This window comes from Melospiza melodia, chromosome Z, assembly GCF_035770615.1.
Source record: "Melospiza melodia melodia isolate bMelMel2 chromosome Z, bMelMel2.pri, whole genome shotgun sequence".
Classification (NCBI taxonomy): domain Eukaryota; kingdom Metazoa; phylum Chordata; class Aves; order Passeriformes; family Passerellidae; genus Melospiza; species Melospiza melodia.
Genome location: NC_086226.1, coordinates 45,920,074 through 45,934,111, shown reverse-complemented (window position 1 = coordinate 45,934,111; position 14,038 = coordinate 45,920,074). Strand labels below are relative to the sequence as shown.

Here is a 14,038-nt window from a genome sequence, read left to right as displayed (position 1 = left end):
GTTTGGTTTAGTCAGCTGAAATAAACAGAAGTCATCTTAAAAAAAAAAGACAAAAACTTGCCATGACTTTGGCTCCCCGAAATGGAGATAATTAATACTGTAGAGATCCATGTCCTCAGTGTGCCATGCAAATGTTGTTTTCCACATGCCAAAATAAAGATATGGTGTATTTACACCTTCAATAGAAATTCCACACTCTTCTCCTACAACATCCAATATTGTATTAAGATGGGCAATATTCCATTCCTCAATACCCTGAAAAAGATACATAATAAAAATATTACTAAGCTTATAAAGCAATGCAATTTCATATAACAGTCCCAGTCAAAAGATATACACTTGATGTAGCCTTTCAAAAGACTGTAAGCATTTTAGAAGACAGCTGAAATTACTTGAAAAATTCTCTTGACCTTAATCAGTATAAGATCAGGTTATAAGTCTGAGATGTTCAGAGCAGAAAGAGAATATAAAAAGTTCCTATCTGGTTCACAATTTTAAATCAAATCTAACATGAACTGAAACACCATACAACCTTTCTGTACAGAAACGTACAGAAAAAATAGAACTAATAGCTGCAGACAAAACCTTCAAAGAGTTGATAGCTGGAAGCCACTAAGTTTTACAGGACCTATCTATGCTTTTTTGTTACTTACAAAGTAATACCAGATAGTATGAAAAAATCATTTTAAAAATTATTTTACATGCATAAATTTACCATTTATCTGGAAAGTTTAAAAACCAAAGTGATCACTTCATTTCAGATGTATTTCTAATCATACTGATGTACTGCATAAGAAATATACAACAGAAGAAATCTATTGATTTTAGGGGATTTAAGCTGTTTCCCTATGTTATTCCCCATAAAACTCATATATTAAAAGTCATTAATAAAGCAATACATGTAGCTTTTGTTGCATTCAGATTCAACTGCAAACTGCAATTCTAATTTCAGGTAATACAGCCTGTAAGAGACAGTATAAACAAGATCAAAGCTACAAAATTGAGGAGAAAAAATTAGACTTCATTATAACACCAATTATTAGCGCCTCCAGGGAAGACATTAGCTGGTGCTCAAGCACTCAGAAAACCAAGAAATATAATCAAAACTATTAAAAACTCAATTCAGACAAGTTTTATTGGGAAGACAGCCTCTAAGGACACTCTTAAGCATGAGCTGCTCTGCTCAATCACTGAATCTACAGGTCTGATAATCTTACTGGGGTACGAACCGATGGCAGGCTGCAGTCCTGATGCAGCTGATTAAAAAGATGATATTTAATAACTGGACAGCTGGAATAGTAACAATACGGGCTAAAGCAAGAAGTCAGGAAAATTTAATATTCTCAGTTTTGAACTGTTTTCTGAGGTTTTTATGTCAAGCATGTTATTATGAAGCAGCTAGAATTGATAGACAAGAAGGTAAACTCTGTATGAGTTGAGACTTCTCGCTAAACAAGCACCTCTAACCGCCTGCTTTGGCTATTTCATTTATTGAGAAATACTAAGTTACTTGGAATTTTGCAAACGAGTAACAATGTTTATAGAATTATTTAATTCCAAACAGTATTTTTTCTTTTTTTCAAATGGAAGCCTTGGGCATGATGCATTTGTGAAACAAAAAGGCACTTGAAATTTAAAAAGTAAAAAAAAACAAATTTATATCCTAATAAAAGAAAAAACACCAATCTGAACTCAAAAGAGTAGACACTTGTAAAATCTGCGCCTTTCAAATATAAAAACTGGCAGCAGCAAGTTAATACAGCTGTAAAATAAAAAATTTGAGGTAATAATTTTTAAGTAATAAGTCCTCAAATTAATTAAAAAATATTTTTTTAAATCAGAGGAAATTTATCCCTGTTTACAATTTTGCAGTTTATTTGGAGAAACATATTAATACAGCAAAGAGCAATGATTTAACCACAGATACATATAGTGGATTAGAAGAAAACAAGAAATACTTGGAAAAATCAACTGTTAACCTAAGTAGCTACTCTGACAGTGGCTAAACAGTGTAAGTACTGTAGCAATTTGCACTTGAAGGTTTCTTCAGACAGAAGATGTGTTATCTATTTAATAGTATTCCATGGGCTTTTTTACCCATTATTCGTCCCATCACAACATTTCACACATGTAAGCTTCTAGTAACCCTAACATCTTGAAATCTTACTTTTCTACTAAAAATTAAGTAATAGCTAAGAGAATTTTTTTTAAGCAATACATCTCATCCTTGCATACTATGTCAAATCATATCACAACTAGTCACAAGCAACCTGCTGGTGGATCTACCCTCAAACAAAAGCAATTCCTATCATGGAGATCAATCTTAGAACAAATAACTTGCTTCAAATACCAAACAAACAGTAACAACTTCTACACTCAAGACAGATGAGCTACTTCCTTTTCCTAAAGACTATTTTGGACAAGCATTCTTAGCCCGAAAGAAAATGTTCACTGAAACTGGCCAAAACACTAAAATCACACTGATTAATTTCAACTCCTCCAACATTCCTTAGACTTAAAACAATAAATCAGTTTCATATTTAGGCCCAGACTGTTATAAGTAATTATTACAAATTATTATTAAAGATGTTACATTACCTCACAGATATTTTTTTAGTATTCAAAAACATTAAGTAAAATGCTTATATGATTTTAACATAAAATACTGATTCTTATTTTTACAGTAGTTGTATAACCAGTTTTAGATGTAGCAATTGCAATGTACACTAAAAAGATCCCAGCTGTAAAAGTTTTTTTAATAGGTCAATACATAGCCATACTTCTCAAACTTTAAGTATATATTTGCAGGTTATGCTATATTTAATAACAATTGTTGGAACAGCAGTACATATATTATTTGACCATGACATATATCTGGTAGTTTCTTACAAATACATGTAGACATTGTAATATTTTGTAAATATTTTGTATGAAAATACAAAATATTTATTCTCCTCAGAATATCACAGTACTACCAGAATATTATAATAATTTCAAAGGAATATGTCAAGATACTATTTCTAATTTATCCACATTTCTGATGGTAAATTCTTTAAAGAATACCTGTCATCAGTGACAACTGTACCACACAATCGAATACCTAGAAAAATTTTACTTTTTAGCAGTTTCCTTCTATAAGATAACAAACAGGCTTGAAACACCTTACCAATTACAGTCATTGCTACACATTTTACACTTACCTTGTACTTCCTTAGAGAAATATTATAAGGTACATAGTATTTATATAGAAGACTACTATTCCAATGTTCATTCATTTTGAAGGTGATTCAAACTTCCTGTAAATTACTATAAAGAGTTTTTATTACTCTTTAACAGCCTTTGCATCTGCTTTTAATGCAATGTGGAGACAAAGTGAGACACTTGACAAGCATTTCTTATCTGAACACCTGCACACTTTGGAAGGAGTTGACCCATCGTTTTCCCAAAAACACAAAAAATTATGTTTATCTCAGCACATTGGTAGAAAGTGAAATTCACAGTTCAAAGAGTGAGAGAAAAAATTTCACTCTTTGCAAATATAAGAATAAAAAAAGCTTCAAATGCAACTATGTTTAATTAATTCTTAAGTACTTATAAAAGTGACACAAGGCTAGTCTTTTCACTTTACTTAAACCAGTCAACACTATCATGAACATGATTTCTCTATGCATACATTATTACACACAGTCCTTTTTCAGTGTTTAATTTTTCCTTTGATTATCTCACAGACTCATCTCAATATTAATCTGGTGAACAAGGTATCAGTCGCACAACTAAAACTGAAGAGCCCTTATGGCTGATTGTAAAAAACCGCAAACTGAAGAGGAGTAAGAGACAGAGTGAAAGGAACAAAACAAACATCTGAGAAAAATTTGTGCTTGGTAATCCACTCCTCTATCCACATAACCATTCACTCATATCAATGAATACAATAAAGCTACTGCCAGGCTTTTACTGTGCCTTGGAAGTCATTAAAAAGAGGAATAAAAATGCTACAAACAAAATCTCTACACCATAAACACACAGACTGGGAAATACAAACAATCTCCCTCATTAGATTGTTTTTACTTCTCATCATTTCTTAGTCATTGCTTTTTAAGCCCCCTTTTGAAGGGTGGGCAAGTAGATTCTTTGGAAATCACACTAGAACCTAAATTACTGCTCACATTGATCTCAATGATGAGTAGATCACAGAAAAGGACATATTAAATAGAAGGAAAATAATAATTTAGGTTGGAAAAGACCTTTAATATCATCCAAAACCACCATTAACTTGGCTCTGCCAAGGCTAAACCATGTTCGCAAGCGCCATACCTACAGGTCTTCTAAATACGCTCAGGGATGGTGACAAAGGGGCCCCGCTGAGCCTCATGCAGATGTCCTTAGCCCACAGATCCGTCCTATCTAGATTCCCCTGCAGAGCCTTCCTGCCCTCCAACAGAGCGACATCCCACCCAATTTGGCATCCTCTGGAAATTGACTGAGGGTGCACTCATACATATGATACCCCCACCTTATACATGGGACAAGGTAGAAATTAGGAATTGTCCTGTTAGGAGAAATAAAACTAAGAGGAGAAAAATGAAAGCAAAGTGTGTCTTCCAGACAGCAGCTGAGGAGAGTGGTGAGAGAGACACAAAACAGTATTTATACATGCTTCTTCCAAACATGGTTTTTCTCAGCAGAACAGCAGATGCCATTGTCAGCACTGAAGTCAGGCATGTTTTATGACTCACTATAAACTTTAAATTGGCCACTTTTCTTTGGAACTACTTTTGAAACCAAGACTTCCACCCCTCCCCTGTAGCTAGATAAGTCCACATAGGGATCATGTCTTTTCTAGAGTTACCAACACAGACACTCTCCTACAAAGTACCATTAAATGTAACAGCAATTAGAATGCAAATAACAGAATAGTATTTCCAGAAAATCTTCAACCTTCTCAAATGATAGAATTTATTTTCTATAAAGCTCTATAGAGTGCAAAGAGCACTTGTTTTCGCAGATTATTTCCATATTCGTAAAGACTTAATCTGAGTACAAAGCCACCAAATAATAATTCAGACATTTTAAACATATTCTGGAATAATCCAATACTACAGGGATAAAATTGAGCCATTGATGGCAGCTGTTAAAACTTCAAAGCATGCACTTATAGCTTTGTTTCTTTATTTCTTTGTTTTCACTTTGGTTTGGATTTTGGGGGGTCTTTTGGGCTTTTTTGGTGGGGTCTTTTTCTGTTTCATATAACACAGCCTTTAGAAAATTTTGCCCCATCTTCTAAATCCCTCAGAATTTATCATCCTGTGGCCTAAAAAAGCAAATACTACAAAAGCTATAATTTCTCTGGCACAATGCCAACAAGGTGCTGGCTTTCACAAACTACAGTAATGCTTCTTAAATTATCTAAATAGTAAAAACCAAGGTTCCATCATGCTTCAAATACAAATGTCTCAATAAAAAATTGATTGTCACCAAGTGGAAAAGAAAATGTAATCGGTGAACTGTTAAACTGATTTACACAGCACAGCAGTATTTCTCACTAATTTTGATGGCCCACATACACATAGGTGTCACATTTTCCTTAGGTTCCTAGTAGATTTTACCTGGAATTCTGCCAGATATTTACCTTAAGTGTAACATCTGTAACACACTATTTTCTACAATATGTATTTTGTAAAAAGTAAGCATTTGTTTTGTTTCTTGCAAATAAGCTGCCATGACAAACTAATCTCACCATACACTTTCTCCTGAATGCTGCCCAAAAGGTCGATGAGCTGTGTTCATCTCCTTTTCCCAAATAAATACAATCCTGAAGGAAACTGAATGAAGACATGAGAACAATCTCAAATTTCAAACAAAATAGAAAAGATCCTTCTTAAGACTATCTTCAAGCACTACAACATGAAAAATACTAGTTGTGCAAGTACACCATCTGCTGGCCAAAAACTAACTGCAGTAAAATTATTCTGAGAGACAGCATACAACATATTGATCAGCGGCACTGTAACTTTCTCACCGACACTTTGGTACCAGAGTATATTCCTTCTTGTCCTCTAAACACCAAGTGGGTTGTACACCAACACTTGACTGTCACATTAAGTGCTCAATCTGTCACATTCCTTAATGTCAACTCCTTTCACTAATATTTCTCCTTTGTTATTTATTTTTAAATGATACCCATTTTATTATAGGCATCAAAGTTTCTTTATTCTACCTTTTATGCTTTCTTCCCCAGTCACTGCAACCTTTAGTGCTTTGTTTCCTTCTCCTATGCACTTAACATCTGAGTTAGGATCCCTGAATGCTGCTTTTCTCACTTTCCTCTTTGATTTGACCTCCCTTCCTCATCTTTCCAAGAGTGTAATTCTCTAAGAAGGAGATCTCTGACTTCTCTTTGACCAATCAGCACTTTCAAATTGGGTATTACTTCATTCATTCTCTTTTCATTGGAAATTTTGTTCTTGCAAGAGTAAACTAAGATACTCAGGACAAAAAAAAACACAATCCAAAAAAAGCATACCTTTGTAAAAAGTTATACCATAAGGCATTATCTACCAACAAAAAGACACAAAGATCAGAGAAGAAAAAGGGCAAGCTTCTATTTCTTGAAACACTTTTTCTGTGTCTTGTGTTGATCTTCACAAAGCAACAGCCATCTGGAATGTCTCTCCACAGAAACATTACGAATCAGAATCTTCAATTATTTTCTAAATGATTTCTTAAAGCAGCTATGTGGACACACAAGGGAATTTGAGTTTGCCTTCTCTAAACAACATACCATTGGACATTCTTAGCTGTCTTTCAAAGATCACGTAACTCAGTGCAAGAACTGAACTGCCTTAAGCCATATTGGCTGACTGTATTTATCTCTGGACAGTCTTCAATTTGTCTTCCATGAAAAATTGTGAAACACCAGGAGAGCCCCAGACCATCTGCCACAGCAAAATCATACTTTTTTTTCCTAATGATAGGAAAAGGCAGATACATAGAACATGAAATAACCCAACAACTTCACATATGGTACTTTCTTTTAATATATGTTTGCCCTGTATTTTTTAAATCCTCAAATATTTTCTGAAATGCTAATATATCTTCTCTTAATCTCAATGCTTTAGAAATCTAGTTCCTGTCTTACTTGCATAGCCTAACTGATATCAATGGATATCTGTAATACTTTGGACAATGAGATCTGTTTTAAAAGTCCTTTTATCATCCATGGAGATCTTGGCAAGTTACCAGAAAAATTAATTTCTAATTGAGAGGTAAACAATATGAGTAAGTACATTTCCAGGAAACTGCAGACATTCTAAGCATGAAGTACAGCTACCAGTATTCCTCAGTAAAGAGATATAAAAGATTCCATCTTTAAATTTTAAAATAAAACTTTGTTAAAATATCTCTAAGTGTCCACAGATACACACAGGAAACATACATATTACAACATTAATAAACAAATAATTAGGAAGATATCTCAAAGTTCTGGAGAGTTTGAAGTGAAGAAAGGGAAGAGTCATGATCAGGAAGAGCAGCAATATTCTACTGTCTAAGGACAGAACTGTCTGACTCTTGCAGATGTAGAGTTAATTTCAATCTTGGAGGCTTTAAGGAATAACACAAAGATTTCAAAAGACAGATTCTCAGTCAGAAAGCAAGAGTGTATCCTCTAAGTAGAGTAACCTTTGAAAGAGGGCTGGAAGGGATAAACTTCATAAAAAACTATGCATACTTCATCATAAATGCTCCCATTGATATCTGCTCCATAAATAGGTGCCACAAAAGTCAAGTTCTTCCAGTATTTACGCTCCAGATCTTCATAGTCTACATATCTTGGAGTGCGGTATCTGCAGAGAAAGAGTCAGGCAAAGGTTCATCACCATCTTTCAAGAACTGCCTCTACAATGGACTATGCTTCTATGCCATGGACAATAGACTATGCTATGAACCTTCCAGATGAAGTCACTTCATTTCAAATTCTCTGAAATGGAAGAATTACCAGTTGTCCTGACTTCTTAGTTTCATGGTTAACCATATCATGGAAACCTCCTACCTGACAGCTACAGTAACTAAACTCATCCACCAACCCACACAATAGTTGCTTCAGTCTCCAGCAGCAAATCAGCCCATTTACCAACCATCCTTAGCCTGAGCTCCTCCCTTTTATTTCTCTTCTGTAAAAAAGACACATATGCAAAACACAATTAACAAGTATTTATTTTTTTCCTACCTCACTACCAGCTCTGCAAAAACTCAGATATAGGTCCTGTACAATCTTGTCTCAGAACAATGTAAACTAACTCAGCCATGCAGCCATCACAGGCAAAACCAATACTTTCTTCTTCCTGCCCCAGAAAACCCTTTCAAGAAAAGCTGTGTTTCAAACAGCTGATACCAAAAACTTCTACAATACAGAGAAAAGAAATATTTAAGAGGACTTTTCTTTTTACTCATTTATAGCAGCGCATGATACATAACACACATGCTTAAATATAATTATGTAAATACTTTTGAAAGGTTACTCATGTAGCCTTTCAAAATCTTGTGCAAACAAGAACAACACACTTCCAATAGAAACATCTATCAACAGCTGTGCCTCAGGATCCTTTGTCAGATCTCTGTATTTCCATATATAAGTCTTCAGAAAAGAAAACATACTCCGCCTATTACTGCAACTCTAAAACTACAGTTTCATTGTAGAATTGCCAGTATGTTACACCTGAACAACTGGAAAGAAAATCCAAACATACAACACTGAGACCAAGTACATTTACATCATGTAATAACTCTGAACAGAGACCAAAAAAAAAGAAAAAAACAAAGCTAAACACATCTTAACCAAAGCATTCTCAGCAACAGAATTGTTTTATTATTTCTAATGATAGCTCCAGAAATCAGATTGTATTTCTGTTGGGCTCTGAGTAATACACACACATTAACTCCTTGATAACAGAATGTGGATATGTTCCTGTTTCCTAGGGGTCAAGTAGAGAAGCATTTTGGTTCAATGGAGAGCTGCAAATGTCTAAACGAATAAAAGATTAAATACATTAGACTGAGTACACTTGATCCTTTTAAAGGCAATTGTGATTTAATTTAGATGCTCATGGCCCTTCTCTCATACCCAAAGGAAATAGGCTACATCCTAATGCTCAAGAAAAGTGTCTTTAACAGAGAAGTCATCTACTTTAAGGAACAAAATTATTTTTATGGACTACAGCTCTCAGCTACTTGATAGTTCAAGAAATATCGACTACTGTAAGAGTGTTATAGAATGCTATGTGACACATTTTCTCAAGAGCAGTGACAAATATTTATAAAGACCTACAGCTAATAATAGACAGGAAGTCCTCCCAACTGTTCTACATTTGCATGCAAAATTAATTTGCCATCTGATTTCAGTAAAAACCATAAAAATTGAAATCAGACACGTTTCCAAAATATATTCCATTATGAATATAATAAACTTAACAAACACTATGATACATATGAAAAACTTCCCAGCATTTCTACATTAATCAATTATTTTAAGAAATTAGTGTACCTCAACTTATTAGGGGTTAATAAAATGTAAACTTTAACATCTATGAAAAAGTATTATTGAAAATCACATCAAATACCATTTGGTCATATGATTTACTCTCATCTCTAATATTTACTAAACAAATAATTTCAAGAACTACAAAAGAGATTCCCATGGAACATTCAGTAAGCAGCCTCCTTAAAAGCTTTAGATGTCCTAGTTTTTCTTGATCTTGATAACACCTTCTATTCTTATACCTAATTTCTTAATTAACCTATAATAGAAACTTGCCTTCAAACTAAGGCAGTATTACCTTTCTCATTCAAGTATCTTTTCTTTCTAAGATCCTTTGACTCATATTCCAGAAACCACTTCCCCTCAGTTTTGAGGAGACAGTCAAGTAAAATATATTTTTGTTATGTGGCCAAAATGACAGGCAAGAATTCCTTCTGTCAATTCCCTCTTCTTGGAATGCTCAACAATTTGAAACATTGCAGTACAGTGCCCAGCCCTTAACAAACTTTTTTCCCCTTTCCATAATATTCATCTTGCCATAACCATAACACTGACAGTCACTAGGTACCATTGAGTTGTCTTAGATTAATGCAAAAGCTTCTGGATTGGTTATAAAAGATATTGGAGTTTTCAGAATTACATGGTGATAGGCCATTCTAGTATCTAGGAATTAAACATTAATAGGTGTAATTAAATTAAAACTCAGATACATATCTGTATCATCTTCACTATTTTCTATATCTTCTGGAAGACAAAGGAAAAAAGGTAGACAGAAAGCATTACATCTCAGGTTTTTCGGATGCTTTCTTGCTGCCATGGCATCAGATGCTTTCAACAACAAACACAAGCAATACTTACGCTGTGGTACCCTTCCATACTTTGAGAGACAGGGAAAAAAGTAAAAGAAATCACCAGCAGCCTTGCACAATTCAAAGAAACCACAACATGTGAAGATAAATATTAGTCTTAATAAGCAAGAGTACATACTTGTCACTGTTGGCTAAATTCCTGAACTCCTTCACTGTCATGGGCTTTTTCTGAATATTGTATTGTGTGAAAAGTCCAGACTGGCCAGTGACCATCTGTTGAATTGGAGCAGGAATCACCAAATCTTCAATATCATCATAATGCTTTCTCGGCTTCCATTCCTTTGGTGGGATAACCTTTACATACAGGAAACAAAATAAAATGGCACAGTTGCAATAACAATTCAAAACATCCTGGAAAAAAAATTGAAGAAACAGTTGAATATGCCCACATGATCAAAGGAACATTTGCATACCAGCTGTCTCCCATTAACTGATACTGTAAGTATGCCTAAACACTGTAAAAACCCATTCAGAACATGCCCAGTATCACCTCAATGCACAAGCAGCAACTCACCAATCTGCAGCAATTCTTAGGCAATTGTGCAAAAATCCACATTTATAATAACAGAGTTGATAAATTTTTTCCAATCAGAAAGCCTTATAACTGACAAATAGTTTGCAATCCATAACATCGTATACATTTAGTGTTTAAAAAATGTATGGATGTTGCATTTGAAGATATAGTTTAGAGGTGAACATGCAGGTGCTAAGTAAAAAGTTGGGCTCAAGGATCTTAGATGTCTTTTCCATACCTAAAGATTCAAAGATATAAAATTTTTATCCTCAATTAAAATAAAAGTTCCTTAAAAACCTGTCACCCCGCTGTCTAAACATTATTTGGTATAAACAGTATTTATAACTCTATTTTTTTAATGAAGAATGGAAAAATAGAGCTGTTTTAGATTTCCAAATCTGTTCAATTGACTCCCCATAAAACTACAGGGTACAGCTCTATTACAGTAAGCATGTGCACTAATTTAAATATATTAGCTTTTATAATTACATTATTTAATCCTCATAATTGAAGATTAAAGCTATGTGCAGATTAACCAGCTGTAAAGTTAATGCCTTTATTTCAAACACCACAGAACTGCCCACAGTCTATGAAAACTCCTCAGCAGATTCTGAAGTGTTAGCAGAAGAAATTATTAAGAATTTCAAAGAAGCCTGTAGTCATACCAGTATTCTTTAACAGGCTGAGTAATTTTGCACATTTCTTGCACATATTATTTCAGCAGAAAATAATTAACTCTAGATGCATCATTTCTAATCACTTCTAAAATAGAGCAAGAAAAAATTTTATATAGAAATTTTTTGGCTTGGTTTCATTTTTGAACTTCTACTTGCCCAAAGGCTTAATGACATGTTTTTGATCCACTCATTATTTTCATTCTTCGGCTAAGTTCAAATCAAATTTCCATGAACGGTGACTTGGAAACTTTTAAAGTATCTTACAACAAAGTAGGACAGCTCTTATAAACATGCAACAAGTGAATGATATTATTTGAATAATTATTTCAAAATTTAGAGGTAGGTGTGAGAGATAGAAATTTTAAGGTTAAAGGCTTAAACATTGTTCTCAAGGGACTTCTTCCCCACTATGGTAAAACTGTATAAAGAAATTGTGCCCACTTGAGCCCACCCTTCTCTGAATATGCCTGGAACCTTGGACTGTGAGTTTAAGCACCTAAAGAAAGATAAGATACTATACTTCATCTGACATGATTGTTCAATTATCTCTGGTCTAGGGAGAAGTAAGCAAGGCAGAGGGAGAAGTAAGCAAGGCAGAAGAAGGCATCCACAAGAAAGCCAAACCCAGCAGCTGTCCTGAAAATCAGCTCTGGTTAGGTTTTGGGTGGGGGACACCGTAGCCCACAGGCCCATCTGCTGAGGCCAGGTTTGCTCACACTCCCCTGTGGAGAGAAGGAGAAGTTTTGCGGGTGTAGCATAACCTCTGGGCATGAGTGGCATGAGAATGGTGAGTGAACACCCATTCTCCCTTACACTCAACTAGCGCAGTTGCAAATCCCCCCCAGCCCTGGATGGCCATATCCACAGGGCATTCATGTGAGAGGCAGCTGAGGAGGTGTCATAACCCAGCAAAAACCCTGAGGCACCCCCAGAGTCCTCCCTGAGGGAAAGGGATGCAACAGATCCAGAGTCTGTTGCAAGAGACAGTATCAAACTCACCCCCACCACTGAGGTCAGCTACCTAGGCATTCACACCTGGTCCAAATGTATATTAATCTACTGAATTCTGTGGGTTTTGGGCAACCCTCACCACCAAGAAGACCAGAATAAGGTGGTGAAGATGGAAACCACAGTGGTGATATTTCTACTTATCCTGTCTCTCTGTCACTCTCTTTCGCTCCCCCTTTTTTTCTCTCCCCTCCTTTTCTATTTCTTTCTATCTCTCTCTCTCATAGTTACTGTTAAACAAAATCCATACTTCTGACTTCAGCATATGCTCTTGTTTGCACCTCAATTCAGGCAGAGGTATCTCACTAATGAAGGGATCACAATGAGGCAGTCCTTAAGCTACACAGCTGGACCGGTTTCTTACAAACATTTTAGGATTCCATCTATAAGAGTCCATTAGAAATTTCACTATTTCATCTCTCCATGAAAGTTATAAAATTCTAAAACAGATAGATCCTAAGATCATTTTCTAGCTTTGGAAAACAATCACAAATAGGCATATTTTAATGTTAATATATTCAAACAATCATAAGAAATCCAGTCAAGACCATCAGGGCTAAAAGCACACAGTGAAGGACAAACATGAAGCCAAAGGAATTTTATCTAATACTAACATACTTCCATAGCTAATGTTTTTATTTTACACATAAGCAGGTGTTTTTATCTAGTTTTTACACAAATGCAACTCCCTCTTTTCCTTCTCAGCGTCTACAGGACTTCTGCTGTACAAAAACTATTCAGCAAGTGTCAGCGTTGTTTGCTTTTAGAGAAAAAGAATAATCCAATCATCTTGTGATTCCTACTTATTTCTTTCACAGAACATTTAAATTATACTCACATTAACAAAATATGAAATGTTAGTTTGGAAGCAGAGAAGTCATGCATTCAGAAAATATGCATAGAAATCAAATATGTGCATAGAGATTTCCATTTTCATGATTATTAAGCATGAAGTCAGAGGTTTGGCTCAAATACATGAATACTGAAAAGCAAAATTTGCATTATCTTATTTAGTTCAAGGTCAATGTGCTTTAAGCAATAAAAACATTTTTATGAATATGGGTTCAAAATATCCCTTCCAGCTAACTGGAGTATGTTTATTACTGTTATAATTGGAGTGCTGGTTAGAGAAGAGAATTCTGTGGGGATTGATACACAAAAAAAAGTTTTAAAAGAAGATAAAAATAAACCTTCTGCCCCAAAGAATTTGCATTTTCTAAGGAAGACAAGGACAAAGACTGAAGATGCTAATATATCATGTTCAAAGCAACACACAGCTAGCCAGTATAACAGCTGGAATGACTAGGTCTCTGTGGTTTTACCACTGACCTGCCCCACAGAAGACTCTTCATATTTCCTTTAGTAAAAATAGCATCTTCTAAGTCAAGCAAGTTAGATTTATTCAGTGGGAGCAACCTAGATCAAATTCATCAAT

General features: G+C 34.8%; 1 protein-coding gene across 5 annotated transcripts in view; it reads right to left on the bottom strand.

The window, feature by feature from the left end:
* KDM4C (lysine demethylase 4C) overlaps positions 1 to 14,038 on the bottom strand; it is a 251,585-nt gene that overhangs the window by 224,483 nt on the left and 13,064 nt on the right. For 4 of the 5 annotated variants that reach the window (XR_010031030.1, XM_063179663.1, XM_063179660.1 and 1 more), the window contains exons 3-5: positions 10,523 to 10,698; positions 7,730 to 7,844; positions 62 to 255 (exon numbers count right to left, since the gene is read on the bottom strand). Coding sequence is in view for 4 of the 5 variants with exons in the window: in XM_063179663.1 (XP_063035733.1) it covers positions 62 to 255; positions 7,730 to 7,844; positions 10,523 to 10,698 (485 nt within the window). In the remaining variant the exon portion in view is untranslated. Of the gene's footprint in view, positions 1 to 61; positions 256 to 7,729; positions 7,845 to 10,522; positions 10,699 to 14,038 lie in introns of those variants that run through there. The other variant, XM_063179662.1, reaches the window with a different exon arrangement.